General features: G+C 44.2%; 2 protein-coding genes across 2 annotated transcripts in view; one reads left to right on the top strand and one right to left on the bottom strand.

Annotated features, from left to right (window-relative positions):
• LOC109886525 (mast/stem cell growth factor receptor kita-like) overlaps positions 1 to 19,473 on the top strand; it is a 97,054-nt gene that overhangs the window by 29,807 nt on the left and 47,774 nt on the right. The window lies entirely within an intron of this gene.
• LOC109887410 (killer cell lectin-like receptor subfamily B member 1B allele B) lies at positions 8,300 to 18,584 on the bottom strand. The gene is made up of 5 exons (XM_031816110.1): positions 18,311 to 18,584; positions 14,317 to 14,529; positions 10,489 to 10,616; positions 9,577 to 9,665; positions 8,300 to 9,464 (listed from the first exon to the last, which is right to left on the bottom strand). The coding sequence occupies exons 1-5, from the start codon at positions 18,420 to 18,422 to the stop codon at positions 9,287 to 9,289; spliced, it is 720 nt and encodes a 239-aa protein (XP_031671970.1). The 5' UTR covers positions 18,423 to 18,584; the 3' UTR covers positions 8,300 to 9,286.

Below are 19,473 nucleotides of genomic sequence, written 5' to 3'. Positions count from 1 at the left end.
ATTATCTCATTATCGCCAACCAGCCTCATGTTCATTAGCTCATTATCGCCAACCAGCCTCATGTTCATTATCTCATTATCTCCAGTCAACCTCGTGTTCATTATCTCATTATCGCCAACCGGCCTCATGTTCATTATCTCATTATCGCCAACCAGCCTCATGTTTTTTTCTCATTATCTCCAGTCAGCCTCATGTTCATTATCTCATTATCGCCAACCAGCCTCATGTTCATTATCTCCAGTCAGCCTCATGTTCATTATCTCATTATCGCCAACCAGCCTCATGTTCATTAGCTCATTATCGCCAACCAGCCTCATGTTCATTATCTCATTATCTCCAGTCAACCTCGTGTTCATTAACTCATTATCACCAACCAGCCTCATGTTCATTATCTCCAGTCAGCCTCATGTCCATTATCTCATTATCGTCAACCAGCCTCATGTTCATTATCTCATTATCGCCAACCAGCCTCATGTTTATTCTTCTCATTATCTCCAGTCAGCCTCATGTTCATTATCTCATTATTGCCAACCAGCCTCATGTTCATTATCTCCAGTCAGCCTCATGTTCATTATCTCATTATCGCCAACCAGCCTCATGTTTATTTTTCTCATTATCTCCAGTCAGCCTCATGTTCATTATCTCATTATTGCCAACCAGCCTCATGTTCATTATCTCCAGTCAGCCTCATGTTCATTATCTCATTATCGCCAACCAGCCTCATGTTTATTTTTCTCATTATCTCCAGTCAGCCTCATGTTCATTATCTCATTATTGCCAACCAGCCTCATGTTCATTATCTCCAGTCAGCCTCATGTTCATTATCTCATTATCGCCAACCAGCCTCATGTTCATTATCTCATTATCTCCAGCCAACCGCATGTTCCGTTTGGTTACAGGGTTAATTCTGCGTGGTTACAGGGTTAATTCTGGATGGTTACAGGGTTGATTCTGCATGATTACAGGGTTAATTCTGCATGGTTACAGGGTTAATTCTGCATGGTTACAGGGTTAATTCTGCATGGTTACAGGGTTAATTCTGCATGGTTACAGGGTTAATTCTGCATGGTTACAGGGTTAATTCTGCATGGTTACAGGGTTAATTCTGGATGGTTACAGGGTTAATTCTGGATGGTTACAGGGTTGATTCTGCATGGTTACAGGGTTAATTCTGCATGGTTACAGGGTTAATTCTGCATGGTTACAGGGTTAATTCTGCATGGTTACAGGATTAATTCTGCATGGTTACAGGGTTGATTCTGCGTGGTTACAGGGTTAATTCTGCGTGGTTACAGGGTTAATTCTGCATGGTTACAGGGTTAATTCTGCATGGTTACAGGGTTGATTCTGCATGGTTACAGGGTTAATTCTGCATGGTTACAGGGTTAATTCTGCATGGTTACAGGGTTAATTCTGGATGGTTACAGGGTCTGCGTGGTTACAGGGTTAATTCTGCGTGGTTACAGGGTTAATTCTGCGTGGTTACAGGGTTAATTCCGCGTGGTTACAGGGTTAATTCCGCGTGGTTACAGGGTTAATTCCGCGTGGTTACAGGGTTAATTCCGCGTGGTTACAGGGTTAATTCCGCGTGGTTACAGGGTTAATTCCGCGTGGTTACAGGGTTAATTCATTACAGGGTTAATTCATTACAGGGTTAATTCCGCGTGGTTACAGGGTTAATTCTGCATGGTTACAGGGTTAATTCATTACAGGGTTAACTCATTACAGGGTTAACTCATTACAGGGTTAATTCCGCGTGGTTACAGGATTAATTCCGCATGGTTACAGGGTTTATTCTGCATGGTTACAGGGTTCATTCTGGATGGTTACAGGGTTAATTCTACATGGTTACAGGGTTAAAACAAAAGGGTTAGTTTAGGTATTCATTCTGAGTGGTTAAGGTCAGGGCTATGGTTTGGGAGGAAGGTTAGTTTAGGTATTCATTCTGAGTGGTTAAGGTCAGGGCTATGGTTTGGGGGAAAGTTAGTTTAGGTATTCATTCTGAGTGGTTAAGGTCAGGGCTATGGTTTGGGGGAAGGTTAGTTTAGGTATTCATTCTGAGTGGTTAAGGTCAGGGCTATGGTTTGGGAGGAAGGTTAGTTTAGGTATTCATTCTGAGTGGTTAAGGTCAGGGCTATGGTTTTGGGGGAAGGTTAGTTTAGGTATTCATTCTGAGTGGTTAAGGTCAGGGCTATGGTTTTGGGGGAAGGCTTTATACAAAATAAGCTTCCATCAAGTATACTCCCGGCTTGTTGGAGCGTTGTGAACTGCCGTGGTCCGGGGGTCTTAAGCAGCTTGGTCTGACCACGCAAATTTCAGTCTCTTGATGTGCAAAACTGATAGAGACATACCCCAAGCGACTTACAGCTGTAATCGCAGCAAAAGGTGGCGCTACAAAGTATTTAACTTAAGGGGGCTGAATAATTTTGCACGCCCAATTTTTCAGTTTTTGATTTGTTAAAAAAGTTTGAAATATCCAATAAATGTCGTTCCACTTCATGATTGTGTCCCACTTGTTGTTGATTCTTCACAAAAAAATACAGTTTTATATCTTTATGTTTGAAGCCTGAAATGTGGCAAAAGGTCGCAAAGTTCAAGGGGGCCGAATACTTTCGCAAGGCACTGTACATACTGTATGCTGTTTATAGTGACCAGTCTGTTTCAGCATACTGTATGCTGTTTCTATTGACCAGTCTGTTTCAGCATAATACCAGTATCTACATACTGTATGCTGTTTATAGTGACCAGTCTGTTCCAGCATAATACCAGTGTCTACATACTGTATGCTGTTTCTATTGACCAGTCTGTTCCAGCATAATACCAGTATCTACATACTGTATGCTGTTTCTATTGACCAGTCTGTTCCAGCATAATACCAGTATCTACATACTGTATGCTGTTTCTATTGACCAGTCTGTTTCAGCATAATACCAGTATCTACATACTGTATGCTGTTTATATTGACCAGTCTGTTCCAGCATAATACCAGTATCTACATACTGTATGCTGTTTATAGTGACCAGTCTGTTCCAGCATAATACCAGTATCTACATACTGTATGCTGTTTCTATTGACCAGTCTGTTTCAGCATAATACCAGTATCTACATACTGTATGCTGTTTCTATTGACCAGTCTGTTTCAGCATAATACCAGTATCTACATACTGTATGCTGTTTCTATTGACCAGTCTGTTTCAGCATAATACCAGTATCTACATACTGTATGCTGTTTATAGTGACCAGTCTGTTTCAGCATAATACCAGTATCTACATACTGTATGCTGTTTATAGTGACCAGTCTGTTCCAGCATAATACCAGTATCTACATACTGTATGCTGTTTATAGTGACCAGTCTGTTCCAGCATAATACCAGTATCTACATACTGTATGCTGTTTATAGTGACCAGTCTGTTCCAGCATAATACCAGTATGTGAAAATGGCAGATTTCTATGTTTTTATAGAAAATAAAAAGATAAAAGTTCTACCCTGCAACATCATCAACACTAAGAGATTCACAGTGACCACCTTTTCATTTCTGAATGATCACGTCTGGTTTCTCTTGCAAGGGTGAAATGAGTGGAACAACTAGGGGCTGAACCACTAGATGTTTGAGGGCTGAACCACTAGGGGCTGAACCACTAGGTGTTTGAGGGCTGAACCACTAGGGGCTGAACCACTAGGTGTTTGAGGGCTGAACCACTAGGTGTTTGAGGGCTGAACCACTAGGGGCTGAACCACTAGGTGTTTGAGGGCTGAACCACTAGGTGTTTGAGGGCTGAACCACTAGGGGCTGAACCACTAGGTGTTTGAGGGCTGAACCACTAGGGGCTGAACCACTAGGGGCTGAACCACTAGGTGCTGAACCACTAGGGGCTGAACCACTAGGTGTTTGAGGGCTGAACCACTAGGGGCTGAACCACTAGGTGTTTGAGGGCCGAACCACTAGGTGTTTGAGGGCCGAACCACTAGGTGTTTGAGGGCCATTGTTTTCCGACAGGTGGCGTCGTTCTGAAGCGTTGCCAGTTGCAGACGGACGTCGAAAGACAATGGCAAGAGGACTGAGGCAAATCGTTTCCCCCTCCATAAATACATTGTAGCTAATCATTTTCCCCCTCCATAAATACATTGTAGCTAATCGTTTTCCCCTCCATAAATACATTGTAGCTAATCGTTTTCCCCTCCATAAATACATTGTAGCTAATCGTTTTCCCCTCCAGAAATACATTGTAGCTAATCGTTTTCCCCTCCAGAAATACATTGTAGCTAATCGTTTTCCCCTCCAGAAATACATTGTAGCTAATCGTTTTCCCCTCCATAAATACATTGTAGCTAATCGTTTTCCCCTCCATAAATACATTGTAGCTAATCGTTTTCCCCTCCATAAATACATTGTAGCTAATCGTTTCCCCTCCATAAATACATTGTAGCTAATCGTTTTCCCCTCCATAAATACATTGTAGCTAATCGTTTTCCCCTCCATAAATACATTGTAGCTAATCGTTTTCCCCTCCATAAATACATTGTAGCTAATCGTTTTCCCCTCCATAAATACATTGTAGCTAATCGTTTTCCCCTCCATAAATACATTGTATCCTTTCACAAGAACAAGTTACATTTGTGTTTGACAGCATGCTTACTCTGTTTTACATAACCTTATCCTACATTTATATATGTTATTATAAACAAATCACAACATATTTATTTATTTGTACCTTTTTATTTAACCAGGCAAGTCAGTTAAGAACAAATTCATATTTACAATGACGGCCTAGGAACAGTAGGTTAACTGCCTTGTTCAGGGGCAGAATGACAGGTTTTTACCTTGTCAGCTCGGGGATTCGATTTTGCAACCTTTCGATTTCTCGTCCAACGCTCTAACCGCCAGGCTACCCGCCTCCTCTAACCGCCAGGCTACCCGCCTCCTCTAACCGCCAGGCTACCCGCCTCCTCTAACCGCCAGGCTACCCGCCTCCTCTAACCGCCAGGCTACCCGCCTCCTCTAACCGCCAGGCTACCCGCCTCCTCTAACCGCCAGGCTACCCGCCTCCTCTAACCGCCAGGCTACCCGCCTCCTCTAACCGCCAGGCTACCCGCCTCCTCTAACCACTAGACTACCTGCCTCCTCTAACCGCCAGGCTACCCGCCTCCTCTAACCGCCAGGCCACCCGCCTCCTCTAACCACTAGACTACCTGCATCCTCTAACCACTAGACTACCTGCCTCCTCTAACCACTAGACTACCTGCCTCCTCTAACCACTAGACTACCCGCCTCCTCTAACCGCCAGGCCACCCGCCTCCTCTAACCACTAGACTACCTGCCTCCTCTAACCACTAGACTACCTCCCTCCTCTAACCACCAGGCTACCTGCCTCCTCTAACCACCAGGCTACCTGCCTCCTCTAACCACTAGACTACCTGCCTCCTCTAACCACCAGGCTACCTGCCTCCTCTAACCGCCAGGCTACCTGCCTCCTCTAACCGCCAGGCCACCCGCCTCCTCTAACCACTAGACTACCTGCCTCCTCTAACCACTAGACTACCTGCCTCCTCTAACCACCAGGCTACCTGCCTCCTCTAACCGCCAGGCTACCTGCCTCCTCTAACCACTAGACTACCTGCCTCCTCTAACCACTAGACTACCTCCCTCCTCTAACCACCAGGCCACCTGCCTCCTCTAACCACCAGGCCACCTGCCTCCTCTAACCACCAGGCTACCTGCCTCCTCTAACCACCAGGCCACCTGCCTCCTCTAACCACCAGGCTACCTGCCTCCTCTAACCACTAGACTACCTGCCTCCTCTAACCACTAGACTACCTGCCTCCTCTAACCACCAGGCTACCTGCCTCCTCTAACCGCCAGGCTACCTGCCTCCTCTAACCACTAGACTACCTGCCTCCTCTAACCACTAGACTACCTGCCTCCTCTAACCACTAGACTACCTGCCTCCTCTAACCACCAGGCTACCTGCCTCCTCTAACCACTAGGCTACCTGCCTCCTCTAACCACTAGACTACCTGCCTCCTCTAACCACTAGACTACCTGCCTCCTCTAACCACCAGGCTACCCGCCTCCTCTAACCACTAGACTACCTCCCTCCTCTAACCACTAGACTACCTCCCTCCTCTAACCACTAGACTACCTGCCTCCTCTAACCACTAGACTACCTGCCTCCTCTAACCACCAGGCTACCTGCCTCCTCTAACCACTAGGCTACCTGCCTCCTCTAACCGCCAGGCCACCCGCCTCCTCTAACCACTAGACTACCTGCCTCCTCTAACCGCCAGGCCACCTGCCACCCCAATATTAAATCACATTCAGACTTGGTGTCACAGGACAATAGTATCGTAAAGAATTAAATAAAGGATTTTTATTTACAGTATGAAAAATATAAAAAATAAAACTGTTATTATTTTATAATACCTCACATTCTCTTCTGTACAGGGGAAGGTAAACCCTGTTCCTGGAATATAACAGGAACTAATAAAATATATCTTAGCCCTGTGATTGGCTAAATCCAAGCCACCAGGGTTGCCTACCCTTGTAGCACAAACTACATTTAATTTAATTTCATTTGAACATCAATCAACATTGCAGTTTGTGTGCCAGATTTAGCCCGTTAGCTAGTTAACTGAAGTCAATGGACAGATTGATTTTAAAAAAAACTGTTGTTAATGGTCCTCTCTCTGTCAGTGGTAGGTTAATGGACCTCTCTCTGTCAGTGGTAGGTTAATGGTCCTCTCTCTGTCAGTGGTAGGTTAATGGTCCTCTCTCTGTCAGTGGTAGGTTAATGGTCCTCTCTCTGTCAGTGGTAGGTTAATGGTCCTCTCTCTGTCAGTGGTAGGTTAATGGTCCTCTCTCTGTCAGTGGTAGGTTAATGGTCCTCTCTCTGTCAGTGGTAGGTTAATGGACCTCTCTCTGTCAGTGGTAGGTTAATGGTCCTCTCTCTGTCAGTGGTAGGTTAATGGTCCTCTCTCTGTCAGTGGTAGGTTAATGGTCCTCTCTCTGTCAGTGGTAGGTTAATGGTCCTCTCTCTGTCAGTGGTAGGTTAATGGTCCTCTCTCTGTCAGTGGTAGGTTAATGGACCTCTCTCTGTCAGTGGTAGGTTAATGGTCCTCTCTCTGTCAGTGGTAGGTTAATGGTCCTCTCTCTGTCAGTGGTAGGTTAATGGTCCTCTCTCTGTCAGTGGTAGGTTAATGGTCCTCTCTCTGTCAGTGGTAGGTTAATGGTCCTCTCTCTGTCAGTGGTAGGTTAATGGTCCTCTCTCTGTCAGTGGTAGGTTAATGGTCCTCTCTCTGTCAGTGGTAGGTTAATGGTCCTCTCTCTGTCAGTGGTAGGTTAATGGTCCTCTCTCTGTCAGTGGTAGGTTAATGGTCCTCTCTCTGTCAGTGGTAGGTTAATGGTCCTCTCTCTGTCAGTGGTAGGTTAATGGTCCTCTCTCTGTCAGTGGTAGGTTAATGGTCCTCTCTCTGTCAGTGGTAGGTTAATGGTCCTCTCTCTGTCAGTGGTAGGTTAATGGTCCTCTCTCTGTCAGTGGTAGGTTAATGGTCCTCTCTCTGTCAGTGGTAGGTTAATGGACCTCTCTCTGTCAGTGGTAGGTTAATGGACCTCTCTCTGTCAGTGGTAGGTTAATGGACCTCTCTCTGTCAGTGGTAGGTTAATGGTCCTCTCTCTGTCAGTGGTAGGTTAATGGTGGTGGTGATATGGTTTGTTATTCACTTGGTTTCACTTCACCTTCACTAATCAATATTGTGTTAGATGATTCAGATGATTACTCATCATCATGCTGCGGTTATAAACATTCAGACAGTGTGTGTGTGTGTGTGTGTGTGTGTAAGGTGTGTGTGTGTGTGTGTGTGTGTGTGTGTGTGTGTGTGTAAGGTGTGTGTGTGTGTGTGTGTGTGTGTGTGTGTGTGTGTACGGTGTGTGTAAGGTGTGTGTGTGTGTGTGTGTGTGTGTGTGTGTGTGTGTGTGTGTGTGTGTGTGTGTGTGTGTGTGTAAGGTGTGTGTGTGTGTGTGTGTGTGTGTGTGTGTAAGGTGTGTGTGTGTGTGTGTAAGGTGTGTGTGTGTGTGTGTAAGGTGTGTGTGTGTGTGTGTGTGTGTGTGTGTGTGTGTGTGTAAGGTGTGTGTGTGTGTGTGTGTGTGTGTGTGTGTACGGTGTGTGTAAGGTGTGTGTGTACGGTGTGTGTAAGGTGTGTGTGTGTGTGTGTGTGTGTGTGTGTGTGTGTGTGTGTGTAAGGTGTGTGTGTGTGTGTGTGTGTGTGTGTGTGTAAGGTGTGTGTGTGTGTGTGTGTAAGGTGTGTGTAAGGTGTGTGTGTGTGTGTGTGTAAGGTGTGTGTGTGTGTGTGTAAGGTGTGTGTGTGTGTGTGTGTGTGTGTGTGTACGGTGTGTGTTCCTACCCTGCTCTGTCAGCCCCCCGTCTAAACACAATGTTTTACTAAATGTTGTTTTTATTTATGTTTACTTTAAAACAAAAATGTTTTTAATCCATCTGCCCATTGAATCCATCTGCCCATTGAATCCATCTGCCCATTGAATCCATCTGCCCATTGAATCCATCTGCCCATTGAATCCATCTGCCCATTGAATCCATCTGCCCATTGAATCCATCTGCCCATTGAATCCATCTGCCCATTGAATCCATCTGCCCATTGAATCCATCTGCCCATTGAATCCATCTGCCCATTGACTTCAGTTGAAAACTGTCTGGATAAAATGGAAAGCTTATTGACTGAAAGTGCTTTTGCGTATTGGAACAATGCAGGGGGGGGGGGTTTCCTAGCACAGAAAACTACCCTTTTAACTTTTCTTAATATACGATGCAGATGTGTATTTCAGGGTAAAAAACCTCACCAACCTAACTGGAATGACTAACAGTTGCTTCTTGGAAAATGCAGTTGTTCCCTCCATTTAAAAAAGAAACGTTGAAGCTAGCAGTTGTTCCCTCCATTTAAAAAGAAAAATTGAAGCTAGCAGTTGTTCCCTCCATTAAAAAGAAAAATTGAAGCTAGCAGTTGTTCCCTCCATTAAAAAGAAGTTGAAGCTAGCAGTTGTTCCCTCCATTTAAAAGAAACATTGAAGCTAGCAGTTGTTCCCTCCATTTAAAAGAAGAGTTGAAGCTAGCAGTTGTTCCCTCCATTTAAAAGAAGAGTTGAAGCTAGCAGTTGTTCCCTCCATTTAAAAGAAGAGTTGAAGCTAGCAGTTGTTCCCTCCATTTAAAAGAAGAGTTGAAGCTAGCAGTTGTTCCATCCATTAAAAAGAAGTCGAATCCTTTCAGAAGAACCAGTTAACGGTTTCTCTTGCTTACATTGTATTTGACATCCAGGTATTTTTCACAAATACAGTATTTCTTTGTCCCACATTGTCCCCCGGTTAGTTCTTTCACTGCAGGTGTCTCATATACCGTAAGCGTAGCACAGTCCTCTTCCTGAGCACCTTCTTCTGACCCCACACCTCTCTTCACCCTATGAGAACAAAACACTGCCAATTATTATCAGAATCGTTCTGGATTTCTTCATGCCCTAAAAAGGTTCAAATCTCCGTCATACTTTTAGATCGATGGTGAAATGTCTTTACCGTGTAGATATCTCCTTTGTGTTGTTGGGAGAAAAACCAATCCAGGCTACATCCAATTTCTTTGCACGGACCACGTCAAGGAGAAAGTCCTAGTGATGAACAATAACATAAATGGTAGAATCAGACTTTTTTTCTCTTCTCCATATTTGGCCTCTTAGAATGTGATCTCTCTGACTGATGCTCAGTCACACACACAGGCAAAACACACACAGGCAAAACACACACACACACACACACAGGCAAAACACACACACACACAGGCAGGCAAAACACACACACACACAGGCAAAACACACACACACACAGGCAAAACACACACACACACAGGCAAAACACACACACACACAGGCAAAACACACACACACACACAGGCAAAACACACACACACACACACACACACACACACAGGCAAAACACACACACACAGGCAAAACACACACACAGGCAACACACACTCACACACACACAGGCAAAACACACACACACAGGCAAAACACACACACACAAAACACACACACACACAGGCAAAACACACACACAGGCAAAACACACACACACAGGCAAAACACACACAGGCAAAACACACACAGGCAAAACACACACACACACACACAGGCAAAACACACACACACACACAGGCAAAACACACACACACACACAGGCAAAACACACACACAGGCAAAACACACACACAGGCAAAACACACACACACACAGGCAAAACACACACACAGGCAAAACACACACACACACAGGCAAAACACACACACAGGCAAAACACACACACACAGGCAAAACACACACACACAGGCAAAACACACACACACACACACACACACACACACAGGCAAAACACACACACAGGCAAAACACACACACACAGGCAAAACACACACACACAGGCAAAACACACCTCTTCGTCTTTGCTGTTTATGGTCACCAGGTCCAATCCCTTCCGTTGGCAGTAAGGTCTGCTCTCACCCCAGGACTTGGTCTCAGTAGACATGTAGTACAAACTGGAGTTGATATACTTCCACCCTTCTGGAGACAGATTAGATAGAGATGTAGAGAGTAGGAGATTAGATAGAGATGTAGTACAAACTGGAGTTGATATACTTCCACCCTTCTGGAGACAGATTAGATAGAGATGTAGAGAGTAGGAGATTAGATAGAGATGTAGTACAAACTGGAGTTGATAAACCTCCACCCTTCTGGAGACAGATTAGATACAGAGTAGAGAGTAGGAGATTAGATAGAGATGTAGTACAAACTGGAGTTGATAAACCTCCACCCTTCTGGAGACAGATTAGATACAGAGTAGAGAGTAGGAGATTAGATAGAGATATAGTACAAACTGGAGTTGATATACTTCCACCCTTCTGGAGACAGATTAGATAGAGATGTAGTACAAACTGGAGTTGATAAACCTCCACCCTTCTGGAGACAGATTAGATACAGAGTAGAGAGTAGGAGATTAGATAGAGATGTAGTACAAACTGGAGTTGATAAACCTCCACCCTTCTGGAGACAGATTAGATACAGAGTAGAGAGTAGGAGATTAGATAGAGATGTAGTACAAACTGGAGTTGATAAACCTCCACCCTTCTGGAGACAGATTAGATACAGAGTAGAGAGTAGGAGATTAGATAGAGATGTAGTACAAACTGGAGTTGATAAACCTCCACCCTTCTGGAGACAGATTAGATACAGAGTAGAGAGTAGGAGATTAGATAGAGATATAGTACAAACTGGAGTTGATATACTTCCACCCTTCTGGAGACAGATTAGATAGAGATGTAGTACAAACTGGAGTTGATAAACCTCCACCCTTCTGGAGACAGATTAGATACAGAGTAGAGAGTAGGAGATTAGATAGAGATGTAGTACAAACTGGAGTTGATAAACCTCCACCCTTCTGGAGACAGATTAGATACAGAGTAGAGAGTAGGAGATTAGATAGAGATGTAGTACAAACTGGAGTTGATAAACCTCCACCCTTCTGGAGACAGATTAGATACAGAGTAGAGAGTAGGAGATTAGATAGAGATGTAGTACAAACTGGAGTTGATAAACCTCCACCCTTCTGGAGACAGATTAGATACAGAGTAGAGAGTAGGAGATTAGATAGAGATGTAGTACAAACTGGAGTTGATAAACCTCCACCCTTCTGGAGACAGATTAGATACAGAGTAGAGAGTAGGAGATTAGATAGAGATGTAGTACAAACTGGAGTTGATAAACCTCCACCCTTCTGGAGACAGATTAGATACAGAGTAGAGAGTAGGAGATTAGATAGAGATGTAGTACAAACTGGAGTTGATAAACCTCCACCCTTCTGGAGACAGATTAGATACAGAGTAGAGAGTAGGAGATTAGATAGAGATGTAGTACAAACTGGAGTTGATAAACCTCCACCCTTCTGGAGACAGATTAGATACAGAGTAGAGAGTAGGAGATTAGATAGAGATGTAGTACAAACTGGAGTTGATAAACCTCTACCCTTCTGGAGACAGATTAGATACAGAGTAGAAGACTTGTCACAAATATAGCAAAAGAAACATAACAATATATATATATTTTTAAATAAACAAGTGATCATGAAATGCAATTACTACACTGCAGGTAACATGTTAATATACAGTAGTCGTATAGTTCAAGTGATTATGATCACAGTATGATCAATAAAGACAGAAATATTTTTTCTGAAATACAATTCTTGACAAACTATCGACAAAGGAGAGATGGTTTTGTGGTAGGAGGTTTAGGCGTGGTAGGAGGTTTAGGTGTGGTAGGAGGTTTAGGTGTGGTAGGGTGTTTAGGTGTGGTAGGAGGTTTAGGTGTGGTAGGAGGTAGGAGGTTTAGGTGTGGTAGGATGTTTAGGCGTGGTAGGAGGTTTAGGCGTGGTAAGATGTTTAGGCGTGGTAGGATGTTTAGGTGTGGTAGGAGGTTTAGGTGTGGTAGGAGGTTTAGGTGTGGTAGGATGTTTAGGTGTGGTAGGAGGTTTAGGTGTGGTAGGAGGTAGGATGTTTAGGTGTGGTAGGATGTTTAGGTGTGGTAGGATGTTTAGGTGTGGTAGGAGGTTTAGGTGTGGTAGGAGGTTTAGGTGTGGTAGGAGATTTAGGTGTGGTAGGAGGTTTAGGTGTGGTAGGAGGTTTAGGTGTGGTAGGATGTTTAGGCGTGGTAGGATGTTTAGGTGTGGTAGGAGGTTTAGGTGTGGTAGGAGGTAGGAGGTTTAGGTGTGGTAGGAGGTTTAGGCGTGGTAGGAGGTTTAGGTGTGGTAGGATGTTTAGGTGTGGTAGGAGGTTTAGGTGTGGTAGGAGGTTTAGGTGTGGTAGGAGGTTTAGGCGTGGTAGGGTGTTTAGGTGTGGTAGGAGGTTTAGGCGTGGTAGGATGTTTAGGCGTGGTAGGATGTTTAGGCGTGGTAGGATGTTTAGGTGTGGTAGGAGGTTTAGGTGTGGTAGGATGTTTAGGCGTGGTAGGAGGTTTAGGCGTGGTAGGAGGTTTAGGCGTGGTAGGAGGTTTAGGCGTGGTAGGGTGTTTAGGCGTGGTAGGGTGTTTAGGCGTGGTAGGAGGTTTAGGCGTGGTAGGAGGTTTAGGTGTGGTAGGGTGTTTAGGTGTGGTAGGGTGTTTAGGTGTGGTAGGGTGTTTAGGCGTGGTAGGGTGTTTAGGCGTGGTAGGAGTTTTAGGTGTGGTAGGAGGTTTAGGTGTGGTAGGAGGGTTTAGGTGTGGTAGGAGGTAGGAGGTTTAGGTGTGGTAGGAGGTTTAGGTGTGGTCGGAGGTTTAGGTGTGGTAGGAGGTAGGAGGTTTAGGCGTGGTAGGAGGTTTAGGCGTGGTAGGATGTTTAGGCGTGGTAGGATGTTTAGGCGTGGTAGGAGGTTTAGGTGTGGTAGGAGGTTTAGGTGTGGTAGGAGGTTTAGGTGTGGTAGGAGGTTTAGGTGTGGTAGGAGGTTTAGGTGTGGTAGGAGGTAGGATGTTTAGGCGTGGTAGGATGTTTAGGCGTGGTAGGAGGTTTAGGTGTGGTAGGAGGTTTAGGTGTGGTAGGAGGTTTAGGTGTGGTAGGAGGTTTAGGTGTGGTAGGGTGTTTAGGCGTGGTAGGAGGTTTAGGCGTGGTAGGGTGTTTAGGCGTGGTAGGGTGTTTAGGCGTGGTAGGAGGTTTAGGCGTGGTAGGGTGTTTAGGCGTGGTAGGGTGTTTAGGTGTGGTAGGGTGTTTAGGTGTGGTAGGGTGTTTAGGCGTGGTAGGGTGTTTAGGCGTGGTAGGGTGTTTAGGCGTGGTAGGGTGTTTAGGTGTGGTAGGGTGTTTAGGCGTGGTAGGGTGTTTAGGCGTGGTAGGGTGTTTAGGCGTGGTAGGAGTTTTAGGCGTGGTAGGAGTTTTAGGTGTGGTAGGAGGTTTAGGTGTGGTAGGAGGGTTTAGGTGTGGTAGGAGGGTTTAGGTGTGGTAGGAGGTTTAGGTGTGGTAGGAGGTTTAGGTGTGGTAGGAGGTTTAGGTGTGGTAGGAGGTAGGAGGTTTAGGTGTGGTAGGAGGTTTAGGTGTGGTAGGAGGTTTAGGTGTGGTAGGAGGTTTAGATGTGGTAGGAGGTTTAGGTGTGGTAGGAGGGTTTAGGTGTGGTAGGAGGTTTAGGTGTGGTAGGAGGTTTAGGTGTGGTAGGAGGTTTAGGTGTGGTAGGAGGTTTAGGTGTGGTCGGAGGTTTAGGTGTGGTACTGTGAAAAAGAGATATACAAATACTGAAAGAGCTGAACTTACCCTGCTTTAAAATCATATTTAGAAGAACGCTGTAGTCCTCTGATTTCAGAGACTTCATCTCTTCTCTCTCTGCCGCAGAGGGTTCCATATTTGACTGCTGTCGCTGTGCAATTTGATAGTTTTTCTGGGCAAACAGACTTATGACAGCCACAGTACACCCCACTACTACCACACACAGCAGTAGTATGTAGTGTCTTCTTAAGCATTCGGAACCTGAGGTGGACACACAAACACACAATTGATTGTTTCAATGCATGTAGTAGTAATGTTGAAAGTTGAAGTGAAGATTAAATTCAACTGTTGGAGAACAGTTTTTTTTGTTTCTAAACCTTTGGGACCAAACACAACCAGGAATACAAAAACCAAACATGATGTGATTGGTTAAGTGAGTTGGGGAAATCTGACCAATTGATTTTAACAGACTGACCAATAACTTTATATAATCATACATATTACTTTGTACTAACCAATGCAATATGTATACATGGTTTCAACGAGGGAATTCGATTAAGCTGCCCCGGGTTAAACCGGGCTACGGCCCGTAAATGTGACGGGCGAAACCGTTGCGGAAGTTGCGCCCTGTTCAAATCGAACCGTAATCTTCGACGCTCAGTCATATTGTCAACAATGAAGCCTGGTGCAGCATTCAGAAACATACTTAATCTATTTTCCTTAATATGTGTTGAAAAATGAGCGTGCTCGCTTGTTACCCCGGTGGTTGTTACCGTTGCTAAATCCTCCATGCAACTAGCGTCCCTTATGGGAAATTTCCTTTCGTAGGACAGCCCGAGGCAAAGACATTCATATTTATGAGTTTAGGTCAGATGTGTAACGTCACACTGATGCGCTGCGGAGCCGTCTGTTTAGTTTGCTCGCCGGCATGAGCGGTAAAGCACCGAACAACTTGGGAATTCCAGCTTCAGGTTAATTAACTGGTAAATAAATCAAAAGCCTCACCAACTAGCTACCAATCTATTTCAGTTTCACGATCCAAGCATTCATAAAACGAGTCCACTAGTGGTTTATTTTTACAGTTATACAAACTGGCTGTTGCTTGATATGAGCAAGTCAACCCAAACATATCAACAATGTATAGGGTTATACCATAGTAGCCAGGTCGTTTTGGGGTGAAGGGGGACTGAGATGTAATTGTTTTAAAAAATTGCCCTTCACTACAGAGGGCTATATCGGTCCACTAATACAGGACTAGTAAAGGCCCAGTGCACTACTTTTTTGGGGGGGAAAATATATTTTTTTAAATCGTTTTTTAAAAATGTATATCTATTTTATTATGATTTTTCAGGTTGCGTTTCAGCACCCCTACTTCCCGCGGTTATGGGATATTCCACGTTTCAACGTGACCTTTAATTAGTGTTAGTTTAAACAGCGCTACACCGCAAATATGTGCCCCGTGTTCTATTGATTTCAGCGTGATATCGATGGAAGTGATTAACAAAAACAGTGTTGCATTACACTAACCACGTTGGCCCACCCACTTGCATTACACTAACCACGTTGGCCCACCCACTTGCATTACACTAACCACGTTGGCCCACCCACTTGCATTACACTAACCACGTTGGCCCACCCACTTGCATTACACTAACCACGTTGGCCCACCCACTTGCATTACACTAACCACGTTGGCCCACCCACTTGCATTACACTAACCACGTTGGCCCACCCACTTGCATTACACTAACCACGTTGGCCCACCCACTTGCATTACACTAACCACGTTGGCCCACCCACTTGCATTACACTAACCACGTTGGCCCACCCACTTGCATTACACTAACCACGTTGGCCCACCCACTTGCATTACACTAACCACGTTGGCCCACCCACTTGCATTACACTAACCACGTTGGCCCACCCACTTGCATTACACTAACCACGTTGGCCCACCCACTTGCATTACACTAACCACGTTGGCCCACCCACTTGCATTACACTAACCACGTTGGCCACCCACTTGCATTACACTAACCACGTTGGCCACCCACTTGCATTACACTAACCATGTTGGCCCACCCACTTGCATTACACTAACCACGTTGGCCCACCCACTTGCATTACACTAACCACGTTGGCCCACCCACTTGCATTACACTAACCACGTTGGCCCACCCACTTGCATTACACTAACCACGTTGGCCCACCCACTTGCATTACACTAACCACGTTGGCCCACCCACTTGCATTACACTAACCACGTTGGCCCACCCACTTGCATTACACTAACCACGTTGGCCCACCCACTTGCATTACACTAACCACGTTGGCCCACCCACTTGCATTACACTAACCACGTTGGCCCACCCACTTGCATTACACTAACCACGTTGGCCCACCCACTTGAATCTAAATGCAACACTTCAAAATGGATCTAGCTGTCTTCTCCAAATTGTCCTCTAACACATTACTGCCAGGATCCGTTTGGTTTTTGGAGCTGTTATTTTTAATAGTGTATATTTCCTCCCTAATCAATTAGTGATTTTATTACCAGTTGACAAAACAACGGGGTTTCCTTTCCATGTTGTGTGTGATTTGAAAATTGAGAACCTTTCGTTATTGAAGGACAGGCGTAACTAACATAATTTTCAGTTGATGTTAAAGTGTATATGATTTAAGTACAGTTTCCTGCCAGTCCAGCATGTAAGACACAGTTTGGTCCTGTTTTAATTGATCCTTTACAGTTGATGTTAAAGTGTATATGATTTAAGTACAGTTTCCTGCCAGTCCAGCATGTAAGACACAGTTTGGTCCTGTTTTAATTGATCCTTTACAGTTGATGTTAAAAATTTATATGTGATTGTAACAGGATTGCGTCCGTCCCTCTCCTCGCCCCTACCATGGGTTCGGACACATCCACAACAGTCACCCACGAAGCATCGTTACCCCATCGCTACACAAAAAAAGCCGCGGCCCTTGCAGAGCAAAGGGGTAACAACTACTTCAAGGTCTCATGAGCGAGTGACGTCACCGATTTAAACGATATTCGCGCGCACTACCGCTGACGAGCTAGCCATTTCACATCGGTTACATATTTGCTGCTTCCAAGTGACTTAAGTACAGTTTCCTGCCAGTCCAGCATGTAAGACACAGTGGTTTGTCCAGTTTTAATTGATACTTTTCAGTTATGATTGTTTGTTAAACATATTGATCTCTTGTATTTCCCCGGTAAACCACAACGTTATCCTGCTACCTTTCCACCTCGTGTGTTCCTGTGACTGTGCGCAATAAAACCCCACTATTTGGATTCCCGCTTCATCTCCTAATTTCCTCGGTATTCTCATCGATGCGCCACGGTGGCGTTTTTGAACTCTGAACTCTTATGTCGTCCATCTTTTTTTTATACTACTGTTGCGTTGATGGTACATTTGAGGTTTTCGATATATTACAAACTGTTTCTGCGTATTGGTTATTGATTTGGACACTTTAAAACGGATTTGACACTGGGCTATTTATCAGTGTGTTGTCAACAGGAAGCAACAGCATTTTTTGAAATATTAATTGAACTTTCAACATTAATTTCTAATGGTATTGTACTTATTCGGGTAAAAACTGCTGAATGAGTGCAAAAACGTGATGTGACTGATGGATTTGGATATACCAGAAATCACCAAAACGGGTTTGAATATACCAGAAATCACCAAAATGGGTTTTCCTGAATTATCCGTGACATTTGAGAAAGAAAGTGATAGCTGCGACCCCTAGCGCTAAATCAACAGTACAAAACCAAATATATTGATCAATTTCAAGCAATTGATCAAGTGTCATCGTGTTGACTATACACATACTAACATCACCAATCTGAGGTAAAACATGTTGGGTAATGTAGTAAGAATAGCACATAGACTACTGTCCCCACCATGGTAAGTAGCGTAATATACATGGATTAGATATGGCAAAATAATTATATCTTCATTTACGATGATAGTAGAGGGTCTATGGGGTCTGTGCAGCAGGCTGAACGTTAGACGTTACTTACCTGAGAGGTGAGTTCGGTTGCATGGTTTCCGTAAGGATTCCCGGTCTCCTTCGGTGAGGCCCATTGGACCACTGCTATAAATGGGATTATCAAACCTCTCCTCATTCATCATCCGCCGGACCAACCGCAGTCAGTTTTATTTTGACAGCAGCAGTAGAGCGAGGGACGAGTTTCTGTCATCATGTATGTTGCGCCTCTTTATGTAGCCGTCCGATCTCTGACTAATACGACTGGCGACGCGATCACACCTACAGGGTGGGACTTTGACACATTTATATATATATATATATATATATATATATAGCCCGTATATGAGAAGGGCTATGGTTTACGTGGAACCGTGAACTTCAGCTTTCGTTATTAGTTAGTGTATTTGTCATATAGCCTACGCATGATGGACTACCCACAATGCATTTAAGTGAATAAAACACTACACAAATAAAAGCTCAATTGAATAAAAATAGAAAATAATTTAGCAAAACTATAATACAACAAGACACTCAAACGAATTGAAGGAGGATATTTACACGTGCCGGGGAATTGTGGAAATAGATAAAGCCAGCGACCCGCTCTGTTTCTTTTAAACCACGTGATCTATGTTTTCCGTTTTCTATAATAGACGTATCTACAGATTCATTGAGTAACCGAAAGTCCCCCCCAAAAAATACATAGACAAAAAGACGAGTCTTCTGTCTTCTATAATAGACGTATCTACAGATGCATTGGGTAACCGAAAGTCCCCCCCAAAAAATACATAGACAAAAAGACGAGTCTTCTGTCTTCTATAATAGACGTATCTACAGATGCATTGGGTAACCGAAAGTCCCCCCCAAAAAAATACGTAGACAAAAAGACGAGTCTTCTGTCTTCTATAATAGACGTATCTACAGATGCATTGGGTAACCGAAAGTCCCCCCCAAAAATACATAGACAAAAAGACGAGTCTTCCGTCTTCTATAATAGACGTATCTACAGATTCATTGGGCAACCGAAAGTCCCCCCCCCCCCCCATAAATACATAGACAAAAAGACGAGACCTAACCAGCAAAAGCAGAATATATATATACAAAGCCTTAAAAACGGTATTCAGACCCCTTGGGTTTCTTCACATTTTATGGTGTTGCAAAGTGGGATTCAAATTGTTGACCAAAAAAATTTTAACA

Source organism: Oncorhynchus kisutch, unplaced genomic scaffold, assembly GCF_002021735.2.
Source record: "Oncorhynchus kisutch isolate 150728-3 unplaced genomic scaffold, Okis_V2 scaffold744, whole genome shotgun sequence".
NCBI classification, from domain to species: domain Eukaryota; kingdom Metazoa; phylum Chordata; class Actinopteri; order Salmoniformes; family Salmonidae; genus Oncorhynchus; species Oncorhynchus kisutch.
Note: the sequence above shows the minus strand (reverse complement) of the source record. Positions and strands in the feature narration are given on the sequence as shown.

Excerpts from the sequence above, each read along its gene's own strand:
- LOC109887410 (XM_031816110.1), bottom strand. The coding sequence starts at position 18,422 with ATGATGAATGAGGAGAGGTTTGATAATCCCATTTATAGCAGTGGTCCA. Across the intron at positions 14,530-18,310 it reads CAACCGAACTCACCTCTCAG|GTTCCGAATGCTTAAGAAGA; the intron begins GTAAGTAACGTC and ends TGTCCACCTCAG. Across the intron at positions 9,465-9,576 it reads ACAAAGGAGATATCTACACG|GGTGAAGAGAGGTGTGGGGT; the intron begins GTAAAGACATTT and ends TTGTTCTCATAG.